Source organism: Tripterygium wilfordii, chromosome 6, assembly GCF_013401445.1.
Source record: "Tripterygium wilfordii isolate XIE 37 chromosome 6, ASM1340144v1, whole genome shotgun sequence".
NCBI classification, from domain to species: domain Eukaryota; kingdom Viridiplantae; phylum Streptophyta; class Magnoliopsida; order Celastrales; family Celastraceae; genus Tripterygium; species Tripterygium wilfordii.
In genome coordinates this window covers 3,742,636-3,763,034 of record NC_052237.1, presented here as the reverse complement: position 1 = coordinate 3,763,034, position 20,399 = coordinate 3,742,636, and the positions used below count along the sequence as shown (strand labels likewise).

At 36.1% G+C, this 20,399-nt stretch overlaps 2 protein-coding genes, 1 long non-coding RNA gene and 2 other non-coding genes across 9 annotated transcripts; 3 read left to right on the top strand and 2 right to left on the bottom strand.

The window, feature by feature from the left end:
- The first annotated feature begins 220 nt into the window (after window positions 1-220).
- Window positions 221-2,700, top strand: LOC120000388. Its single transcript, XR_005468613.1, has 2 exons — window positions 221-1,754; window positions 1,858-2,700. It is a non-coding gene; the product is annotated as an uncharacterized LOC120000388 (long non-coding RNA).
- Window positions 1,024-1,100, top strand: LOC120001165. The gene has a single exon (XR_005468767.1). It is a non-coding gene; the product is annotated as a small nucleolar RNA Z159/U59 (small nucleolar RNA).
- On the top strand, window positions 1,345-1,424 carry LOC120001166. The gene has a single exon (XR_005468768.1). It is a non-coding gene; the product is annotated as a small nucleolar RNA Z159/U59 (small nucleolar RNA).
- A 271-nt stretch (window positions 2,701-2,971) lies between the features above and the next one.
- On the bottom strand, window positions 2,972-6,843 carry LOC120000387 (thymidylate kinase). Of its 5 annotated transcripts, none has more exons than XM_038848461.1 (8): window positions 6,686-6,843; window positions 6,465-6,569; window positions 5,642-5,719; window positions 5,148-5,531; window positions 4,603-4,714; window positions 4,452-4,511; window positions 3,888-3,992; window positions 2,972-3,311 (listed from the first exon to the last, which is right to left on the bottom strand). In XM_038848461.1, exons 4-8 carry the CDS (start codon window positions 5,405-5,407, stop codon window positions 3,195-3,197), a joined length of 654 nt encoding a protein of 217 aa, XP_038704389.1. In that variant the 5' UTR covers window positions 5,408-5,531; window positions 5,642-5,719; window positions 6,465-6,569; window positions 6,686-6,843; the 3' UTR covers window positions 2,972-3,194. The 5 variants fall into 5 exon arrangements, with proteins under 5 accessions (XP_038704389.1, XP_038704387.1, XP_038704388.1 ...); XM_038848459.1 differs by having other exon boundaries at window positions 5,148-5,489; XM_038848460.1 differs by having other exon boundaries at window positions 5,642-5,700.
- A 505-nt stretch (window positions 6,844-7,348) lies between these two features.
- On the bottom strand, window positions 7,349-18,478 carry LOC120000503 (endoplasmic reticulum metallopeptidase 1). The gene is made up of 21 exons (XM_038848598.1): window positions 18,266-18,478; window positions 17,871-17,956; window positions 17,550-17,651; window positions 17,001-17,107; window positions 16,819-16,919; window positions 16,526-16,613; window positions 15,888-15,976; window positions 15,520-15,659; window positions 15,248-15,413; window positions 14,941-15,076; window positions 14,709-14,805; window positions 14,178-14,307; window positions 12,104-12,163; window positions 11,857-11,975; window positions 11,157-11,281; window positions 10,388-10,612; window positions 10,056-10,216; window positions 9,276-9,439; window positions 8,463-8,545; window positions 8,297-8,382; window positions 7,349-7,733 (listed from the first exon to the last, which is right to left on the bottom strand). The coding sequence occupies exons 1-21, from the start codon at window positions 18,476-18,478 to the stop codon at window positions 7,590-7,592; spliced, it is 2,622 nt and encodes an 873-aa protein (XP_038704526.1). The 3' UTR covers window positions 7,349-7,589.
- Between the last annotated feature and the right edge of the window lie 1,921 nt (window positions 18,479-20,399).

The window sequence follows — 20,399 nt, the reverse complement described above, 5'->3', positions numbered from 1 at the left end:
AAATTCACGAAATTCTTTTTTTTTTCCTTCAAAATTCATTTTTAAAATATTTTTAAAAAATAATTATAAAGAGCTCATGTGATTGAGTCATCTGAACCGTTGATCTGTCGGTCAAATATAGACGAAAAACATAGGGTTATAGAAAAGGGCTCATATGACTTGACTCATCTGAACCGTTGATCAGTCGATCTATATATAGACGAAGAAACCTAGGGTTTGGCCGTGAACCAACATTGTTAAGCGTCTCTGAAAAAATGGGAGTTAGGAAGAAATTTTAATGGCGGCAAGGGCTGAGGCAAAGAGGGGAGAGCAGTGTGAATCAGTGGCTCTGAAATACCTGTAGGTTTTCTACAGGGTGCCCTGCCAATTCAGCCCTTTCACATCAAACCTTGATGGCATCATAGTACGGGTTATGTGCTCGATGGCTTGCGGTGGACGTGTGCTTCGGTTCCGATGGATCTTGAACAAGCTTTATCGAGCGAAGTTACTCTCCGCTGCACATCGTTCTATTTTTCACGAACCCGCCTCCAAACGCCATTACACGACGATCAAAGGTCATTGCTGCATTTGAAATTTTTTTGAGATAAATAAATCAAAATCTAGTGCTATTACTGTCGCGAGTTATAACTGATAGATTTGGATTGGTGTGTTTGTGTTCTTCTCCATTCTTCTACAAAAAATTATGCGTTTCTTCATGCGTGATTTGCGTTTGAATTGGCAATATGAGCAAATCTTGTTTTACCAAACAGATCACAAGGTTTTAAACAAACATGAGCACTTTTTTATGGCATTTATGAATTAATTTTTACGCTGATTTGCTCTAAATTGATTAGCAACAGAAGTCTCAAATGTAGTTTGAATGCTGTATGCTTTATTGCAAGTTGAACCAGAGAAGTGGAATTTATCCATTTTTGAGGAGGAACATCATAAAACAAACAACAGCGAGGAGGAAATTTCATATATTTTTTGTGCAGTTATCGTTTGTCTAGATTTACTGCAATGGACATTGAAGATCTTTTTTTTATCTCTAATGATGCAATACTTTCGTTCTCCTGAGCTTTATAGTGCTGAAAAAATTTGGAGACCTGAGCTGAAGAGTTTCAAAGATCTTCTGTGTCTCTCTGTTCCTTTGTTTAGAAATGAGAGATGGAACTTATTACATGTCATATATTATGATTTCATCCTGTTGTTTTTGCATTAATAATTATTATTTAATGATGTGATTTGGTACAATAATTTACCAACATTATAATGTATGAATGTGGTATCATATTAATGTTCTTTCGTTAAATTCGTATTGTGTGATGAGAATGTATTTTTGCATTCTAATTGGTGTTTTTCTTTATCTCTTATGATGCAATTAAACTTTCATTCTCCTGAGCTTTATAGTGCTGAAAAAACTTGGAGACCTGAGCTGAAGAGTTTCAAAGATCTTCTATGTTAGTTATGTTATTATGTACTTTACTGGTTTCCATTGTTTAGAAATGAGAGGTAGAACTTATGACATGTCATATATTATGAGTTCATCCTGTTGTTTTTGCATTAATAATTATTTTTGTAATTTTTTTAATGATATGATTTGGTATAATAATTTGCCAACATTAGCATATTGGGATTGTTTGAACAACTTGCGTAATTAATCATTGACTTCTCGCCAATTGATTCTGAGTAATTTTATCAAGATCAAAAGCAAATTGTGCAAAGGCTTTATCATCTGTTGAAGCAAATCTCAGAAGACTTATGACCGTGTTGAGGTATTAATATTTTGTTAGTTATCTGATTGAACTAAGTTTTCATATCTTATAACTTTTAATTTCCGAAGTACTGACTACATGTTTGAACTTTGTACTTTTACAGCCTGCTGATGGAAAAAGATTTGAGTCAACTTTTGCTTGAAAAATGAAAGCCAATCTTCATCCTTGTCATGGCCAAACAGAAACCCAGTCTTCCATCATTGCCTGAGAGTTCATTGGCTGGTCAATTGGCACAAAATGGCCAGCTCCCATCACACCACTTCATGGCTCAAACTCCCCCACTTTTGTACATACCCTACAAGTTCCTCCATTTACTTTCCAAACCTGTCTCTCAGCCTTCAAAAAATTTCCTATGTCCTCCCATTTCAGTGTCTTGATCCATTTCAGTGTCTTGACCCATGCATCAGTGGAAACCACACCATCTCTTAAATCAAACTGCCCTTGATACAGCAAAACCTTACTCTTTTTAACCAAGAATGCCATCATGTATTTCACACTCTTCATCACATCCTCGTCCAGTGCAGCCACTATCACATAGCTTCAATCTTCATACACCATTGATTCTTTCACTCCCAACGCCTTCTTTCGCTGCATCATGCTGCATCATGGTTCAAAAACCTGATCACCAAGGCCGCTTTCTTTGTAAAGTCATACAAAGTGACCAAGCATGTCATGTCCAATCTGTTTCTTGCATCTGTTGCTTCACTCCACTTTCCCATTTTAAGTTTTAACTAGTTTAACAGCCTCAGACTGACCTTTCTCCAATTCCACCTTTTGCTTCCCATTGATTAGACCAGAATAGTAAGCATTCAAGGCATTTGTATTGACTTGCTGCGAATCTTGTAACCGCTCATTCTTCTTCAACATCAGTGTTCATAAGTTGTATTAACCTGAACAATAAGTCTTTTCATATTATAGTGATTTTTATGCACTCCTTTGTTTTCTAGTCTCTTATCTGATTTAATTTTGCTATTTTGCAACACGATATTCTCAAGTCAGCAGTGATAGGGGTCCCAAAGTATCTAAGTGTCCCTAATGTGATATGTCAACTTAAATACAAGGAGTGTACGCAAATCCACTTGTTAGTAGCAATCACAATTTCGGTTTTGAATAGTTGTCCGCGGCTCTGAGCAAAAGAGATCGCTAAAACCATCCAAAGGGTTCAATTTTGTTTCTAAAACATTGCATACCCTAGTTTGTTATTTTTGCTGTTGATCTGGCATCCAACAACACTAATATTAATCCCGTCATAAATTGCAATACTATTAAGTACAAAATGGCTTAAAACACATTATCAAAGACGAAGAAATTGAAGCAGACATCAAATGTCCTTACCAAATTCCATAGCCCCTAAAACAAATTCACACTAACAACACTCTTAAAACTGTCCCAGGAAAAATAAAACTCTTAAAAACGGTAGGAATCATAAAAAAACAAAAATCAACTTCGCCAAAGGTTGAAAAGCGGTTTCCCTTTCTGGCATGCCACCACCTGATCCCACACAATCTCCTGCAATTGCTTCTCAACTTCTTCCATGGGTTGGCAGGCATCTATGATCTGCAACAGAGGATGTATATTATACAATAAAGCACAAACATCAAATCAACATATCCTAGAAGCGCAAACTGGACATGTAAATGTCCAAAAACCAGATTGGGTTGCATAACATGGTATGGATAAAGAAGGTACGAAGCCAATTCTTGTACATGCAGGACTACACTGATTTAACTATCAATTGAATTAGGAGTTCGATGTCTCTAGTGGTAGCCAACTTCTAATACTTCATTAAGTGCAACTGTGCAAGATTTGATTCCCTCTCCCTCAAAAAATTAAGGAAAAACCCCATAAATATTTTAAAGTAAATTGGAGGACAACCCAAAAGTACAAATACTATCTCAACAGCAAAGTAGTTATCGGATGTTTGGTTACCTATCAGTGCCAATGACATCATATTGGGTGACTTTAAAGCAACAGAAGTTTATGCATTAGAAGCCAAAACTCAAATTAAAGGTTGGCACATGAAAGGTTCCTGACTTGTATGATCCTAGGTAAAAGCCACTGGATAGCATAAAGAGCAAGATCAAATTATACAGATTATGCTGAACATGCAAGAGGATGAGACAGAAAGATTACCTTCCACGAGGGATCACGGAGGACCTCATAGCAGTGCGCAACTTTTTTCTGAAACTCTAGCTGCTCATATCTTTCACCACCGTAACCTCCTCTTTCTGAAGCTTTCTGATTAACATCAAAACCACATTGAAGTTGATAACTCAATGAAAGATACATATGCATACAAAAATCACCAAACTAGCCTTTCACCGGATAAACGGAAGTGTTTCACCTAAACCTCAAGCTTGATGCTCATTTCACTGACAAGCAACAATGGTTGTACTATACTTATCATCGAGTGTTTTCATATTCATCTTACCTTAATGTTCTTTATCCCCATCTGCTTCCCAAAGATCAATTTTTATATCTCCTATAGCTAATCTGTGCGTCTTACAAAACAGGTAAAGAAGAAATGAAAGGCTAAGAGTTTGGGCACATGGAACACTGGACCAGCTATAGGGCAGAGCAAATTTTTGACCACAATAATTTTGAAGAAGATAGAATGCGCTAATATCAGTGCTGGCAACGCTGTGATTAACATTTTCAGAACACATCAATTGTTTTCATAAAGGATGAACAACTTGCCTCTGGCAGTATGTCAAGGTACACAACCAGATCTGGGGCCAGCAACCCAACCTCAGGTGCCTGCAAAAAAGGGGACATCATTTATGATCGAATACCATTATACCAGAGACAGTAATGCTTCATTTTTGAAAAGCTTCAAGCATGTCATTACCTTACACCATTCGACATCAAGTCCTTTGGCAGATGAGAAAGCCACCCCAGAATAAGAGTAACGATCAACAATGAGATTGACTCCAGCTTTCAGCTTAGCTTCCATAACAGATCTGCAAAAGCACAATAGACATTTAAGTAAAAGTTTAAAAGCTGTTAAAAGTGATCTCATGCAAATGCTTGTTCACTCCTTGCCCATTCAATGTGGAGGATGTATATCCTAGAGAAGCCACACTCCTCCGCCATAACTCTTGCCAATGAAAACCACTAATCAAGGGTTCTGTCCACAATCAAGATAATTTTTCATTGCCAAAGCCATAAAATAGAAATACGGTTAGCGTCTACGTCAAAATTTACACCAAAATAGCAATTTCATGCAACAAAATCTCCAAAATTTATCTTCATTTTTTAAAATGTCAAATAGCTAATCAAGAAAGTGGATAAATTGAAACTTATTATTAAAACAACTCAGTTTATCAACAACCATAGAACTCAGTTTATCAACAAGGACCGACATCATTGTAGGCGGCCTATTGGCAGACATACCTCTTTTCCCACCGATTTGCACTGAAGAGTAGATGGATCGTGTGATCATCCAGTTGTGATTTGTTGGACAGATAAGAAGATATCATTTGCCCAACGCTTGTGTTTCTGTCGGGAAATCGCCATAACTCTACCGCATGGCCTTGGCTCTCCAAGTATGATACTAATCTACTGGATTGAGAACTCTTTCCACTACGGTCCAAGCCTTCCAGAACTATCAAGGCACCTCTCGAGTTACTACTGCAATTCTTAGAAGTTTCCATTCGGATTGTCCCGGTAGAGAACTTTGCAGGATGATTTAAGTGATGACACAATAACAGCCGTGCTGTTAAAGCTCCAAAATTTCTAGAATTTGCCAACGCTTAATCAGTTAGAGAACCTCTCACTCTAGTTGAATATCAAAAATTGAGGAGTAGAAATAAGGTCAAGGCTTATGATTTTACTCTGTAAACATCAATAACAAAAATCAGAACAAGTTTCATGGAAGATATACTCACAGGGACCTTGAAACAGGAAAAGAGCAAAGCATAGATCAGATCACCACGAAACCCTCAAACTGCAATCAACAAAAAATACTGACAAATAGAAGAAGAAAAATTCAAACTCGAGTTGAGAAACTAAATTGTGGCTGCAAGCCTGCAACTTGGAATATACGTGCATGCATACATACACGTGTGTTTGTGAGACTGTATATGGTGATTGGACCTAGAAGCTGATGTGAATGCTTACTAAATCATTTTATCTTTTAGGAACGGTACAAAATCATTTTTTCTCCAGCTACTCAAAAGCAGATTGCTCACAAACAACAGAGCAAAATATAGCTTCCCTTTATTAAGCTGAAACAGGTCAAAAATACCAAATGTTTTATCCAACAGCAGCAGTTCTTCACACCATTACAGAACCCAATTGCTTTATCTTTACAAAATAGCATATTATCCTTTATTCCTAAACTTATAAATTATCAGTAAAAGTTCAAGATTTTCAAGCAAACCATGTACTGAAAATTGAACTCCATAATTTCTGCAAAATTTGAGCTATCACGCCAAACAAAAGAAATCAATTACTATGTAGTTCACATAAACAATGCCCAAGGCTTGCACCTCTATATTTCACAACACCGTAGCACAACTGCACAGAGAGACATAACATCGCCATCAAAGGGAAAACAACTGTAAATGTCAACACAACATAATAATGCCAAAAAAAATGAATCCAACGAAACAAAAAATGACTCAGAAACAACTGACGAACTAAGAAGTGGCGTATGTAATCATAGTTAAGAACTCATAATTAACATCTAGGTCAAGAACAACAACTTACCGAAACCTAGAGGCCCTGCGTGTTCTATGGTTATTCGTTGTCCGAGCAAATGAAATCAGATGGAGTGATTAGGGTTTCAATCTTGGTTTTGCTGATGAGAAGCACCTGAAAACGAAATCATGAATGGTTAAAGTATGGTGACTTTCATCGGAATCATCAGATGGGTTATCGAATTCGAATCTAAAACTAAAACCAAAACCAGAGGAAGTTCGGAAGTGAACCTTGAAAAGCTACCCAGCATGCCCAGGAAAAGGGAGACGAAGATTAGTAACTGAGCAATATTACTTGTCCCTAAATAATAACGAAAAGAGAGAAGCGAAATTTCGTTCAAAAGAGATGCCGCGCTTGTGAGTTGTGACCCCACTTTTTTTCGCGCGCTCGGATCGAAAAGCTGGGGAAGTGGGATATGTTCAGTGCACCTCCATTTTTTCTTTTAATAATTTTTTTTATATATTTCTAATATATGGTGATGAATGAAATTTATATTTTAAATAAAAATTATATAGTTGAATTTGTTATACAGAATATAGTGCAATTCCTTATATGATTGAATACTACATATTTATAATTTTTCAAAAAAAAATTCAAAATGTTTTGTGCACCAGTTGGAGAACCAGTGTACTAGTCCTCCCCAAATCCTATAATTTATGATTTTTTTCAAAAAGAAAAATTCAAAAAATTTTGGTGCAGCAGTTGGAGAATCAGAGAACTAATCCTCCCCAAATCCTTTAATACATTGCAAATTACCCAGACCAGGCAAGCACATAGAAAATCTCTGTAATTATTAGCACTATTTAAATCTTTCATTTTTTTTGGGAAAATTTCAATTTCAATTTTCTGTTTTAACTTTAGCAAGGAAAAATATATAATGAAAAAATAAAAAATAACACCAGTTAACTTACTGATATTATTCAATAAATTATTTTTTGATACATTCGGCTAAAATTAACTCACTCTTCATTGTTACACTTTGAAGTATGAACGACCATCTCTAAAGGATTTTCCCCGCGGTTTTTTGGGTCATAAGAGTTGTAAGAAAAGAAATTTGTTATGCTGCATTTGCTTTTGTCATTCATCTTTGACAAAATTGATCTTGGACAGTCTCAGAGACAATTGTGTATGGAACTAGAAAATATAACTGGACATAAAACTAGAATAAGCAATTACATCCACCCAATTCGGAAAAAGGCCTTTCAACTTCTTGACTTCGTCAACCAATACTTGGTCTAATACAGCAACTTCCACCCTTAAATCTTCAGAGCTACTGGCCTGCACTTATCGTAAAGATGTTACAGTACGAGTCATTGAGTCGAGGAGATGGACAAATAAACTAAGAAATACGAGAACACATAATAGGCATTGGTTTGAACGATGCAAAAAAAAATATTACTAATTATCCGGTTCATTGGGAGAAGGAGGATGAAGTTTTTCTCCCAGCACAGGGACGATTGCCGGCAATCATGGGATTATTACATGAGCAGGTTACAGATCAATTGCAGGAAGGAAGATGGCAGAAAAATATTTAACATGCTGTTAATCTGAACTGAAAGTCAAAAAATAGGAAAAAAAAGATAGTAAAATCTTCATCCTCAAAATACCTAATAATTGGGGCAACTACAACTAAAGGAGACGAATTGAGAACATAAAGGCCAATGAGCATGTGGCGGATTAAAAAAATCCAATGGCCCAGTAGGACAACAATATCAATCACGACATCAAATATGCTCAAGCACCCTACTGGAATTAAACCTATCCTCACTTTCCCCCTCCACCCCATTTTATGGCAAAAATAATTTATGCTGTAAAAATGAAAGCATAAACGAAACTTTTACCTCCAACCAAAAGGTCCAATTGTCATGGCTAGATCCGCTAAGTCTACAAATGTATGACGGTGGGCCACCGTCGAGGGTTTCAGTTACTGCACCAATTTCAATGAGAATTAGTATGCAACAAAGAGATACTTCCATTCCAGATCTAACCCCAGAAAGTACTGTATACCAGGAAGTATATTGTCTGCAAACGACCAACTTGATAGAGGACCCGTAATGTTGACAACTGTAACCCAAACTTCCTCTAAGTCGCTGAAAGGAAGACAAAATATGCACACAGTTGTGATATCATACAGCTGAGCTCAGTACCAAAACAAGAAAACAGGTTCTTTATATCATAAAAAAACAAAACCATATACGAGAAGGAAGCAAGAACTGCAGGTCGCCTATTTTAATACTTATCCATTCAATTTGTATTCAACAACAGAAATCAACTTTTACCATGAACTCAAATCGAATTCATGCCAAACACAATTTAAAAAGTGAAGCAAAAAATTGATGTACAAAACATACAACCACTAATCTTTCACAGCAGAAGGATATGCCTTAACTAGAATGGCGAAAGAGAATCCACGCAGTGGGATTCTAACTAATTTTTCTTATGGACTTATGCAGCCCACCCCAAATTGTTTGGGAAAAATGCTTGATGATTAGGACATGACTTAACTACAACTAGAAATTCGGTGGCTCACACACACAAATGCATGTGTATGAAAACAAGAAATCTGCCAGTCAACACATTTATGGTTGTGCATAAAATAAGACGGGAGAGAATCTGAAGAGACCATAATAACGTAAAGCAGAGTTCTTGCGTAAGCCTCATAATAATAATCAAATATACTGCAAATGTAACCTTTCAATAAACAGAAACCACAAAATGAAAATGTGGAAATGGCATATATGAAGATTTATGCCAGCTGAATTCTTGTGCCATGCATGCAGATCGACATCACTTCATGAAAATGCATTTTAGAGTACATACCCCAAGGAAAGTTCCAAGTGAACTCTTCGACCTCCATCACCAGAAATTGTATGTGGTTTGTAATTAGATAAATGGGGGAGATATCTATATCGTTTCAACATGTCATCACTTCTTGCAGGAAATTTCAAGCTTCTTGAGAACAAAAATGATAATGGATAAATTGCCTGCCAGAAATAAAAAAAAAAAGCTGATCTTAGAAATTTTTCCCAATTACACATACACCAATTACTGATCAATAATGAACACAGGAAAAGATCTGTGGCCACATAAATATATAAAATAAAGCTTCAGTTCATACATGAATAACAAAACTCTACAGATGTTGCATGTCCTAAGCAGGAAGATTTTGTTTAAATCCATCCTACATTTGTGATTTACGCTATAAAACCTTATGCGTGCACACGTGCACGTGTGTGTGTGTGTGTGTGTGTGAGAGAGAGAGAGAGAGGATATTCATAACTTTCCAGTTTCACATATAAATCAAAGCCATAGTTCAGTGGTTTGGGGAACCCTCATGAAGCCATTAATATACCAGACTGAATATCATTACAGGTGAATATTCATGAGTTCTGTGTCTGTCTCTTAAATAGAAACAGATCTCTCACCTCTTGACTCTTGTCATAAAAATCAAACGATAGAATAGGGAACAAGCAATTTGAAAGAGAAACAACCAGGAATTTGGAAAAAGAGCACCATACTCTCACTTGTATTTATTCACTCAAGATTCTGCCTCGAATAAAAAAAATTGACACAAAACTGGTTATAAAGACGAGCACATACCATCCAATTTGCTCGTTGAGACATATTAGCAGTTTCAAAAGAGAACTCTGAATTGATATGGATCTCCTTCGCGGCTTCTGGTGCGTATTTAAAAACGAAAGATAAAGAATTTGAATCCACAACAGCAAACTCATAACTGGAGTCAACAACCCTATTTGCATCTGTCGATCCCATGAGTAAAACAAATTTTAGATGACTTATTCAAGAAACAACGTTAAAACAAATCCTCAACCTACAATGACCATCCCAATATTGTCCTCACACTAATATATGAATAATCAAAAGATACTATACTAATTGAAAAGAGCTTTCAAAATTGAATCTCTCAATACCTGTAGTAACAAATGTATGTTGAAAAACTAGTCTTTTAGGTGCAGCAGTGCCATATGGAAAAAACTGCGACGAGAGAGCCATGGCAAGCACACTCACATGAAGCAAGAATTGCATGATCGATGACCTGGCTAGCCAATAACCACAAATGGGTATTAGTGGGCCCACACACCAACCAGTTGCTACTCCAATTACTGCTGCTACCAAAATATCAGCTATAAAATACCCTGCAAGTAAAGATCGGATAATCATACCAATTACTTTTGGATAGGATACTGGGCATCAAACTATTTCATAACACAGCCAAAAGTTTATGATCAATGGTTCGCTAAAGGTAAATTTAGGTTGTCCAAAGAGATGAAGTTTTATAGTGATAAGATTCATCAGAGACAACTCCAACCATCAGTAAAGTCCATTGTCTATTTTACCCCACCATAGTTCTTAAAAGCATTACATCGCACATGATTTTTGCCGACACAGACACAAGTTAGTTTGGTGCTATAAGTCACCGTCTTAAAACCCAAGGCAGGGCCAATGAGTTCTGCTCATTCAAAACTAGCCACCCTGGGCAAAATGCATGCAAACGAAATTCAAGTTCCCGGTCTGAAAAAGGAAAATCAAAATTCAGAACCACAGGATGGTAGCATACCAGGAATCAGACATTCAAAGTGTTCAGAAAAAGAATTTTCATCTAAAGTAAATTCAAACTATTGAAGTTCACTTAATTAACTATGCGAAGAATTACACAATTACAAGTTCATAAGAACTTACCAAATGGAGGAGGAAGAGCACCCATCATACCCATCTTTTCAATCAAAAATTCAGCAAGAAACCCACCAAAATAAGCTGAATATGTGAGGAATGGAATCAGAGTTATCACATAAAAGACTGTTGACCTGAAAGAAACATCTTCATTCAGTTAGACCAAGTTCCATTTTGTTACAGTTTAACCTCTCTCCACCCACCCACCCACCCCCCCCAGGGGCCCCCAACATCATTTAATATCATAAGAATAGGGCTTATGGGGTAAGAAATCGGCGCAAGTGTGGAGGTGGAGGAAGTCACCATCAAAGAAAGAACGGCCTAAAAGACATAAAAAAAAGGGGTAAAAAAAACTGCAATAAAAGCAAAAAGAATATTAAAAAAAATGATACAGAAAATTTTAAGATTCTCTTAATTCAAGCTCCGTGGTTCCCTAAGGGATGTTCCATAAGAGAACCACATCCATTCTCCAGAGTCCAGAATGCAGCAACGGAAAACCTTCAACAAATGTATTGCATGCTAAAACTGTTCGTTGCAAGAACCAAGGAATTGGTTTGAAAGAAATTTCTACATTCCGGAGAATCATGTGTAAATTACAAAACTCAGCCACCTATATGAAATGCACTTGCATATAACCAATCAAATAAAGCATCATACTAACATTATTTAGAGAATAGAAAATCACAAGCAAAGCCATCTGAAACGCTACCTGAGTGACTGACGACCATAAAACTTTGTAGCTAGGCCAAAAAAGATCCATGCAGGAAGCATAAAAGCTGACAGAGTAAAAGTGAAGAAACCTCCACTCAGCCCAGTCACAAGATAAGCCTGCTTTCACAAAAGTTCATTATTGCAAATTTAGTAAGTATGAAAATTAAGATAACATATCATGCAGAAAAAGTAATTAATTCCACGCTCCAACCTGAAATAAATAATACAGTGACCTTGGTACATACCAAAGTTTCAAGAGCGTAGAACCCAAAGGCTCCCCAAAACCTCGCTTCATCAGATAGGGCCTACAAGATTCATGTCATATCAAATTTGGTAACTTATAGGGCAGAATAATGCTTAATTGATAAAATTCTAACCTTTAAGAAAGAAATAGGTATGCATCCCTTTAGTTGCAAGAAACACTTAGGCAAAACAACAAATATCAGCTAGAGTACAGAAGAAACGCCACAAAGCTAAGTCCCAATATCTAAGAATTTAAAAATCCATGGAAGAAGGGAAACAGAAAGGCAATGATGATGAAGTATTCAAAAGCTTCACCTAGAGCTAAAAAGCATAGACACGGACATGGACACGGGACACGACACGGACACTCCGACACGAGAATTTCAAAATTTTTAGGACATGGCAAGGACACACATGTATAAATATATAAATATGTATAATATAATATGGTAATGTTTGATTAAAATTAACAAATATTTTTGAATAGGGTAATGTTTGATTTTAATAAATATATATAGTGTCTAGTTTTTTTTTTTTTTTAAAAAAAAGTTATAAAAGAATAAAACAAATAATAAACAAATGTGGGCACAGATGGGACCCGCATTTTAGAGAGGAGGTAGCTTTTTAGCTTTATAAGAGCAACTCCAATAGGTTCTTAGTTTCAAGTTCTCCATTTTACGTTGGTGTTTGTGCATCACCATATTGTCAAGAGCCCACCCTACAATGGTACCAAAATACAAACACATCTACCATACCATTTCACTCTCTTTGGCAAGAGTTCAAGAATGGTTGCACAAGTGTCATTTTTCTATTGGTTTTGTGGGTTCAAATTGGTAACTTAATAGGCACTTGATACATGGAGTATGTACAAAGTTTCAAGACAAACACAAGTGTTGTTTTGCACCCATTGTAGTGCTCCAGCACTACACTTTTAGATAAAGTGCAATTTGAAGTGTTGAATATGGCACCCATTGTGGATGCTCTAATAGCATGCTAACAGTGTTGACTTTTGATGAAGGTGTTGGATATAGATTTTAATATTTTATTGAGACATGGCTTGCATCTTTGACAGAAGATAAAGCACAAGATGGGAGAAGAAAAGGACATGGCGTGTCCTTTTATTTAAAATAAAAGAAAAATATGGACACGGCCTGGACATGTGTCGGGACCGTGTTGGTGTCTAACACCGGGACGGCACCATGTTAGATGTGTCCGTGCTTCCTAGACCTAGAGTTCAGGCAAAGGCTCCCTCTCCATCAAAAGGTCCTGTTTGTTTCTAACCAACACAACAAGCATTGCACTCCAAATGAAATAATTTGGGCCCCCTCTTGGCGCATAGCTGGACAGCCATTAGCTTAACAAATAGAACATCGCATCACCCACGAGCATCATAACAGAGGGAAAATGATAGGATTGTCCCACATCGAAAGATGTGGGAGCTAAGATGTTGTTTATAGGGGGAGGTATGGGCCTCCCTTAGTACCCAAGGTTTTCTAGTATGGGCTAGGAGGCCTTGGGTACAGCCGGCCCATATGGGTGGGTGTCGGTTGGGCCTTGGGTGCTGAGCGTGTATGGGCACGACTCTATCAGAAAATAACCAATAAGTTCCTTTATTCCTTAGGTTACCGAGAAACAAAACTAGAAGGAAAGGAAATTAAAATTTTGGAATTATGCTGCTTTCGTTTATCAATCACTTTCAGTTTGTTTGTCTAAGAAGACTAGGAAGGATGCCTGCAGATAGAAAGTAGGAGCCTGAATGGCAAAGGGCGATCATCTTTTCTTCTCACTATTTTTTTTTTTCATTTTTCATTCTTGACTCAAGCAAATTGGTCTTCACTAGCGATTTGTCAGTGGGTTTAGGGACAGTTGAAGCATTTAAGATGTTTAGTTCATAACTAATTAGAATGTGCGACACTGATTAAATTTTTTTAAAATGTATGCCTTTCTCAACAACTGAAATGTCTGGATCCAACCTTAAAATAAACGAAACTTATGAAATAAAAGTAAATCAGTCAAAATTTATTAGCTTAGATATACCATCCAAAGAGACCATCCAAAGACTGAAAATAGACACACCTCTTTTGATGTTTTGAGAATTGACGCATCTTGAGAAAGGGGAAAAGAGCTCCAAAAAATTCTTGGAATAAGCAAGCCCATGAGTGAGCAGGGAACAAACAACATGAAAGCCAAATATGGATGAGCAAACCTGCACATAAATCATGGATGTCAATAAGAACCTCACATATACATCAGCTCAAAAATCTTTTTTGGGGCAAGCTACATGAACACAATAGAGAAATCATTTTAAATCTAATGCGTAGATTAGGCAGCATAAAGATTCTTACAACAATAATAAGGCAGGATCATGACATTCTGTCGTTAAATACCATCATTGAATGTTTCTCTTTTTTTCTTAACACAAGCGCTTGCTAATTTTGGGTTAAAATAGCCTCCCCCTCACTCTTTCTCTGTCATGTAACCATGTACTTTTACCTTAACAATGTAACACATTTAGTTCCCTTAATTTGGCCATGACTAAGTCCATAAGCCGCAGTGCACCAAAGATGGCAATAAAAAGTTTTAGAATGGATATGCAAGCCAACCCACCAGCTCATCGCATAACTTGAGAACAACAATCGCAAGATGGAAAAGATTATTGGGATAACAATTGCTAGTACAATCCCCGATGCATGGAATAGCATTCCTGAAAATTTAAAAACATCACATCTTTGATAAATATTTACTTGGAATAGTAACTAATGAAGCAACACACAAGAAGAAATAAATTAATGAACAATTACAACAAAATAAAGTAAAACATCAAAGGCGGTCACTACACCTTTCAGAAAATCATAAAAGGTCACAAATGGAGAGCGCAAGCCAGAGCTCAGCATAAGCAAAAGGAATGGCATGAGAAGGAAGATGACAACAGGAATACTATGAAGCACCATTGCTGCTCTTCTCGAATAAAACACCTAAAGATTTGTAAATTGAAAGAAAAGGAATAAGCTTGTTCATTACTAATGAAAATACTGCTATTAAGTACTGTAGTTCTATCTTTTCTTTTTAAGGGAAAGTGCTGCAATTTCATCTTAATAGATTATTAAATAAATAATTATCAAATAAATTAATAATTTTGCGCATACCATAAACCATGTCAAGTAATCAAAGAAAACCGCCTTTTCGTCTTTGTATTCATTGGTAGTAACCTCAATAGATGTTCTTTCATTGCCATTTCTTAGCTCAGAAGAATTTGTGAAGCCTTTAAGAATGTTGAATAAATTTTCTCCACGAGCTTGCATGCTTCCAGGTCTAGTTTAAAAACATCAAAGGTATCAGATGAAGTGCTTAAGGATGAAACGACGCAAGAATTTTCAAATAAGTAAATCTGTACCAAAATAGCAGATGTAATGCATACAATAATCTGTCCACTGTATCATAGGAAGTATGATAAAAATAGCCACCAAGCAAAAAGATGATATCCAGACTGGGAATGTTGCCATAATCTTTGGAAAAGATCCTGTAGTCGGTATCTCCCGGAATAACAGGGAAAACATCCTACAAATGAAAAATAAATCACTCATGAAGGGATCAGTAAAGATAAAGGAAAGGTGGTAGGTGCAAGATTTTAATATCATTGTGAAAGTTGATTGATGTTCTCATTCATGCACAAATAACAAGGCGACAGAATTCCCCCTACACGATTTGAGTAGTACATACAATTTTAAATAAAAAACCTAAGCAAATATTTGATTTCAAGAATATAGAAATAGAAAAGAGAAAAACCTGAGCTGCACTATCTGCCATGGGATATACTGCTGACTGAGCATAGACTAAAGAAGGCCATGGAGTGGGTCCAGATTGGCAGACTAAATCTGTTGGTCCAAAAATAAAAAAATGAGAAGAGTGGTACACCAAAAAATCCAATCAGCATCACTAGCACTAGTGAAATATGTGTCCTTGGGCAGTTTTGAATAACTTTTTGCAACTCGTAAATTTTTCCATCAATGATGGATATCAAGTTTCCCAAGTTAATACTTACAAGAAAAAAAGGTCTTTTTAAGAAAATTTATAAAAGATGTTGGTAAGAAAGAGTAGCCCATTGCTAAGGGAAAGAGAAACGGGGACCAGCCATAAATTTGACGGTAGCGATTCAAATATCCATGTGCAACTTCAACTAAACTAACATGGTTGGTTTGCATACGATTGCTAGTGTGTGAAGTATTATATACTCCCAGGGTGGACTATGCATGTATTTGTCTGTGTATATGGAAAACGTTGGTCATTATTATCTTATATTGGAAATGGTTTATCCCACGGAATTTGTATGTCTCACAGAGACCAGACTGCATTGCATTCACCCAACCCAAGGGAAAGTTTCAAATTTTTGCTACAAATAAAATTAATATCAGATCATAGCATACCAGGACCCCCAGTTCCAGATGCTTCCACATTTATAGAAGCACCAATTGAATCACGCCATTTATGTGACGTCATAAAGCCATGTGATCCCTGAAACATCACAAGGAAAGCATCTCTCAGAAGCTAAAAATGCAAGAAGGTCAACAAAAGGTTTATATAAAAGCAACAATAAAGTTTACATCTTAAGGATATAGAGAAAAGTACACTTCAAGTGGGTGAGGAAATTCAAAGGTACCAATAGAAACTTTAAAAAAAAAAAAAAAAGGAGTCTTATTCAACTGTTAAAACTTCTTACCAACATATAAAGTTCTTCTGCGCCATTAAAAAGAAAAATTATAGGTCTTGGGGGCACCCAGCCGGAGTCTATAGTAACTCTTGCTAATTCCAGCAATGAGGCTTCATGAAAGAAAGAGGTTAGCAAGCATGAAATGTTTAAGATGGTATCTGTAAGGAGGTGAAAATATTTTATGCACCCACCAACGCAGGAACCACAGTCACCGGCGCCCGGAGAGCCAACTGGACTATCGAAATGAGCATTTATTAGAACTGATGGATCAGTGTCTTGAGAATCTGCTGATGATATCCTATCATCAAACAAAAACTGGCTCATAGTTAAATTTGCTAAAAAAAGTTGTTGTGTGAATAAAAAAATATCTGGTATCTATTATTACTAACTATCCTGTTAGGCCGTTACAATTACTACCCTCGTAGAATAATCTAACAGAACAATTCTCCTAAGTTTCCCATCCGTCTTTCCATAAATTGGAAAACAACTTCTTTCCATGACAATTCTGCTGGATAAACATCTTTAGAGCAAATACAACTATGGCCCACTACAAGAATTGCAAAGGAAAATTAATTTCCCAGTACATTTAGATCTCTTCATAGTAATTTATCAGCAATAAATACTTGCCAACTAACAAATAGCCCCCCACTATAGGGAATCCTAATTCCTTTGCTATAGTACTTCAAATACAAGCAAGGCATGTGCTTCATTAGTGCTTTATTCCGAGTCCAATTACGTACCTCATGACAATATTTGTGTGGTTTCTATAAGTCAGTGATAAGCTATGGCCTAAAAACATCATATTGAAGGAGCCAGCAACGATGTTTTCTTCGATCTCAATTCTACAAAGAAAACATTAGGATAGTCAATAGACAGAACTCAGTATCATCAACAACTGAAAATCAATTAGACAACAACGTAAAAAAACTGAAAATCAATTAGACAACAACATAAAAAAACAAGAGTTACATGGTGCAGCCATTAAGGGACAATCCACGGAAAATAGTGACCATTGAAATGAAAGAACGAAAGAACCTTGCAGAAAATAATTGTATACTAACCTAAAATCAGATCCAGCTCTGCCCTTCATCGCTTCCAACTGTGATTTAATGTACATGGCAGCTTCTGTTAAACCAGGGCGCCCTTCCTATCATAAGTAAAACTAATTAATCATTACAAAATAAAATGCATACATCGATATCAATTTCACTATTTGTGTTCCTCTCAGTTATTTCCACTGGTATAGCTTCCTAAAGAAAGAACCAAAATCTCAATTTATCACTGGCTTTTACACTTCCTCAGAAAGAAAACAGGAGTTCAAACTAAAATTCGATAGTGAACGGAATTTTTTAATTAAAAAAAAAAAAAGAGTTTAGAAGTTCTTCTCAATGAAGCAAGCTTAAAGAAAATAACGAATACTATAGATATGCGATTGATTATAGAAAAGAAGACCGACTTGACGACCATCGATTTCTTCGGCCAAAACGCGAACATGTTCGACGGCTCTGGCTTCAGAGAATCGATCGAGAGGCGCGTCGAAACCGAGGGGGTTGACGAACTTCATGTGCAGAACGGAGTATACGAGTGCGGACATAAGCCCGTACATGATCGCTATGGAGAAGAGGAATTTGAATCCAGCTACATCTCTGGCGTCCAACCTAAACGCCATTTCTGCTCAATCGAGAGTTCGAGACCTTCCCTAGTCACTCTCAGTTCGGTTTTTTTGAGAATGCTAAACAAGCAATGTAAATCACGAGGCTGATAGGTTTGATAGAAGACAAAATGCGTGTTTATATAAATGTGTGGAGGTACTAGGGTGCCTACAGCAGACCACGTTGTACTGTTACTGTATGTTTTTTGTGTTTTATTTTTTATATTTTATTGATGTGACTGTATTTGAAGTTGTATTGATATGATTGTATTGAGATTTTATGTTTTTGTGTAATTTTATTGTGGATAATATGGAGATATGGAATATTATTGACCTATATGTTTGGTGGGAATAAATAATATATATGAATTTGTATTTTGTTGATGTGGTTATATTGGAATAGGTGTTTTGTTAATTTGGTTGTATTGAGAGGTGTGGTTGGCTTGACTTTTTATGTATAGGTGGGATTCAGTATTGATTTTTGTTGGGCCATTAAAAATAACCCATTGTGATTGTTCTAGAGCAACTGCAATGAGTGTTTTTTGTTGAGCCAATAAAAATGTATGAGATTTTATGTTTTGTTGAAGTGACTGTATTGGAATACGTGTTTTGTTGTTGTGAATATATTGGGAGACACGTTTTGCTGATGTGGTTGTATTGAGATTTTGTGTTTTTTTGTAGTTTTGTTGTGGACAACATAGATGGAGTCATGGAATATTGTTGGCCTCCGTGTTGTATGAGAATTAATAATGTATAAGAATTTGTGTTTTATTTATATGACTGTATTGGAATATGTGTTTGACTTGACTTTTGTGCAAAAAAGGTGGAACCCAGTATTATTTTTGTTGGCCCATTAAAAATAACACATTTATCGTGATAATTTCTCGGTTGTCAGAGCAACCACATGGTAAAATTTTATTGGGTCAACAAAAATATATGAGATTTTTGTGTTTTATTGATGTGATTGTATTGGAAGACGTGTTTAGTTAATGTGGTTATATGAGATTTTGCGTTTTGGTGTAATTTTATTGTGGATAATATGGAGATATGAAATATTATTGGTCTCCATATTGGGTGAAAATGGATAATGTATAGGAATTTGTGTTTTATCGATTTGATTGTATTGAAAAACGTGATCCAGTATTATTTTTGTTGGTTATTAAAAATAGCTGATTGCATTTGCTCTGAGCATTTATGATTTAACTCTGAGATGCTGATTCTTGTGACTTTTGTCCCTTAAAGCGTACAAAATATGCCAAAAGTGGAACTGTGGACCTAGAATTTTTCTTTTTAACCTTTTTCTTTTTTTAAATTTGCGTTGTCTGACTTTTTTTTTTTCCTATTTGTGTTTCCTTTTTCCTCACTGCTCAGTTGTTTTTGTTTTTTTTTTTTATAAGCATTGTTCAATTGTTATACTGACATTTTAACTGTGGATTAGCTACTTCTGGTTATAGCATGTTTTATTTTATCTGTATTTTTTTAAATGATTAATTTTAGTAGTTTAACCTTGTAATTGTTGCACCCACATATTGATAAATTAAATAAAGAAGGATTTAGTAGTTTTAACTTTTAATTTTGAATACTGAACCATCAAGTAAGGAGGAAAGACACTGGGCCACCCTCAATTTTCTTATCTATATTTTGTTATAAGCAAACAAAAATTTGGGTCTTTAGTCAACTTTTTCGCCACCCTGATATGCTTTGCCCGGGCCCGCCCATTTTTCCCCTCTTCTCTTCCGCCTCATTTGAAAACCTTTCTCACGCAAGTCTTTCTCAGAAATGGGATTGATGGGTTGATTTGGTTTCAAGATCTGTGTTTATAGGTTGGTGGCAGAGTCTCTAAGAACCCTGTTTATAGGGAGTGCAAATTGGAATTAAGGATGTGAAACTCAAGTATTTTGGAAAAAGGCATTTTACAGTAAGATTTGTGTTAATATTA

Coding starts and splice junctions, on each gene's coding strand:
- LOC120000387 (XM_038848459.1), bottom strand. CDS start 5,673: ATGCTTTGCTCTTTTCCTGTTTCAAGGTCCCT. Junction 5,490..5,641: donor TTTCCTGTTTCAAGGTCCCT/GTGAGTATATCT, acceptor GGCAAATTCTAG/AAATTTTGGAGCTTTAACAG. Junction 4,715..5,147: donor GCAAATCGGTGGGAAAAGAG/GTATGTCTGCCA, acceptor GTGCTTTTGCAG/ATCTGTTATGGAAGCTAAGC.
- LOC120000503 (XM_038848598.1), bottom strand. CDS start 18,478: ATGGCGTTTAGGTTGGACGCCAGAGATGTAGCTGGATTCAAATTCCTC. Junction 11,282..11,856: donor TATGGTCGTCAGTCACTCAG/GTAGCGTTTCAG, acceptor TGTTTCTTTCAG/GTCAACAGTCTTTTATGTGA. Junction 10,613..11,156: donor TGCTCTTCCTCCTCCATTTG/GTAAGTTCTTAT, acceptor CTTTACTTGCAG/GGTATTTTATAGCTGATATT.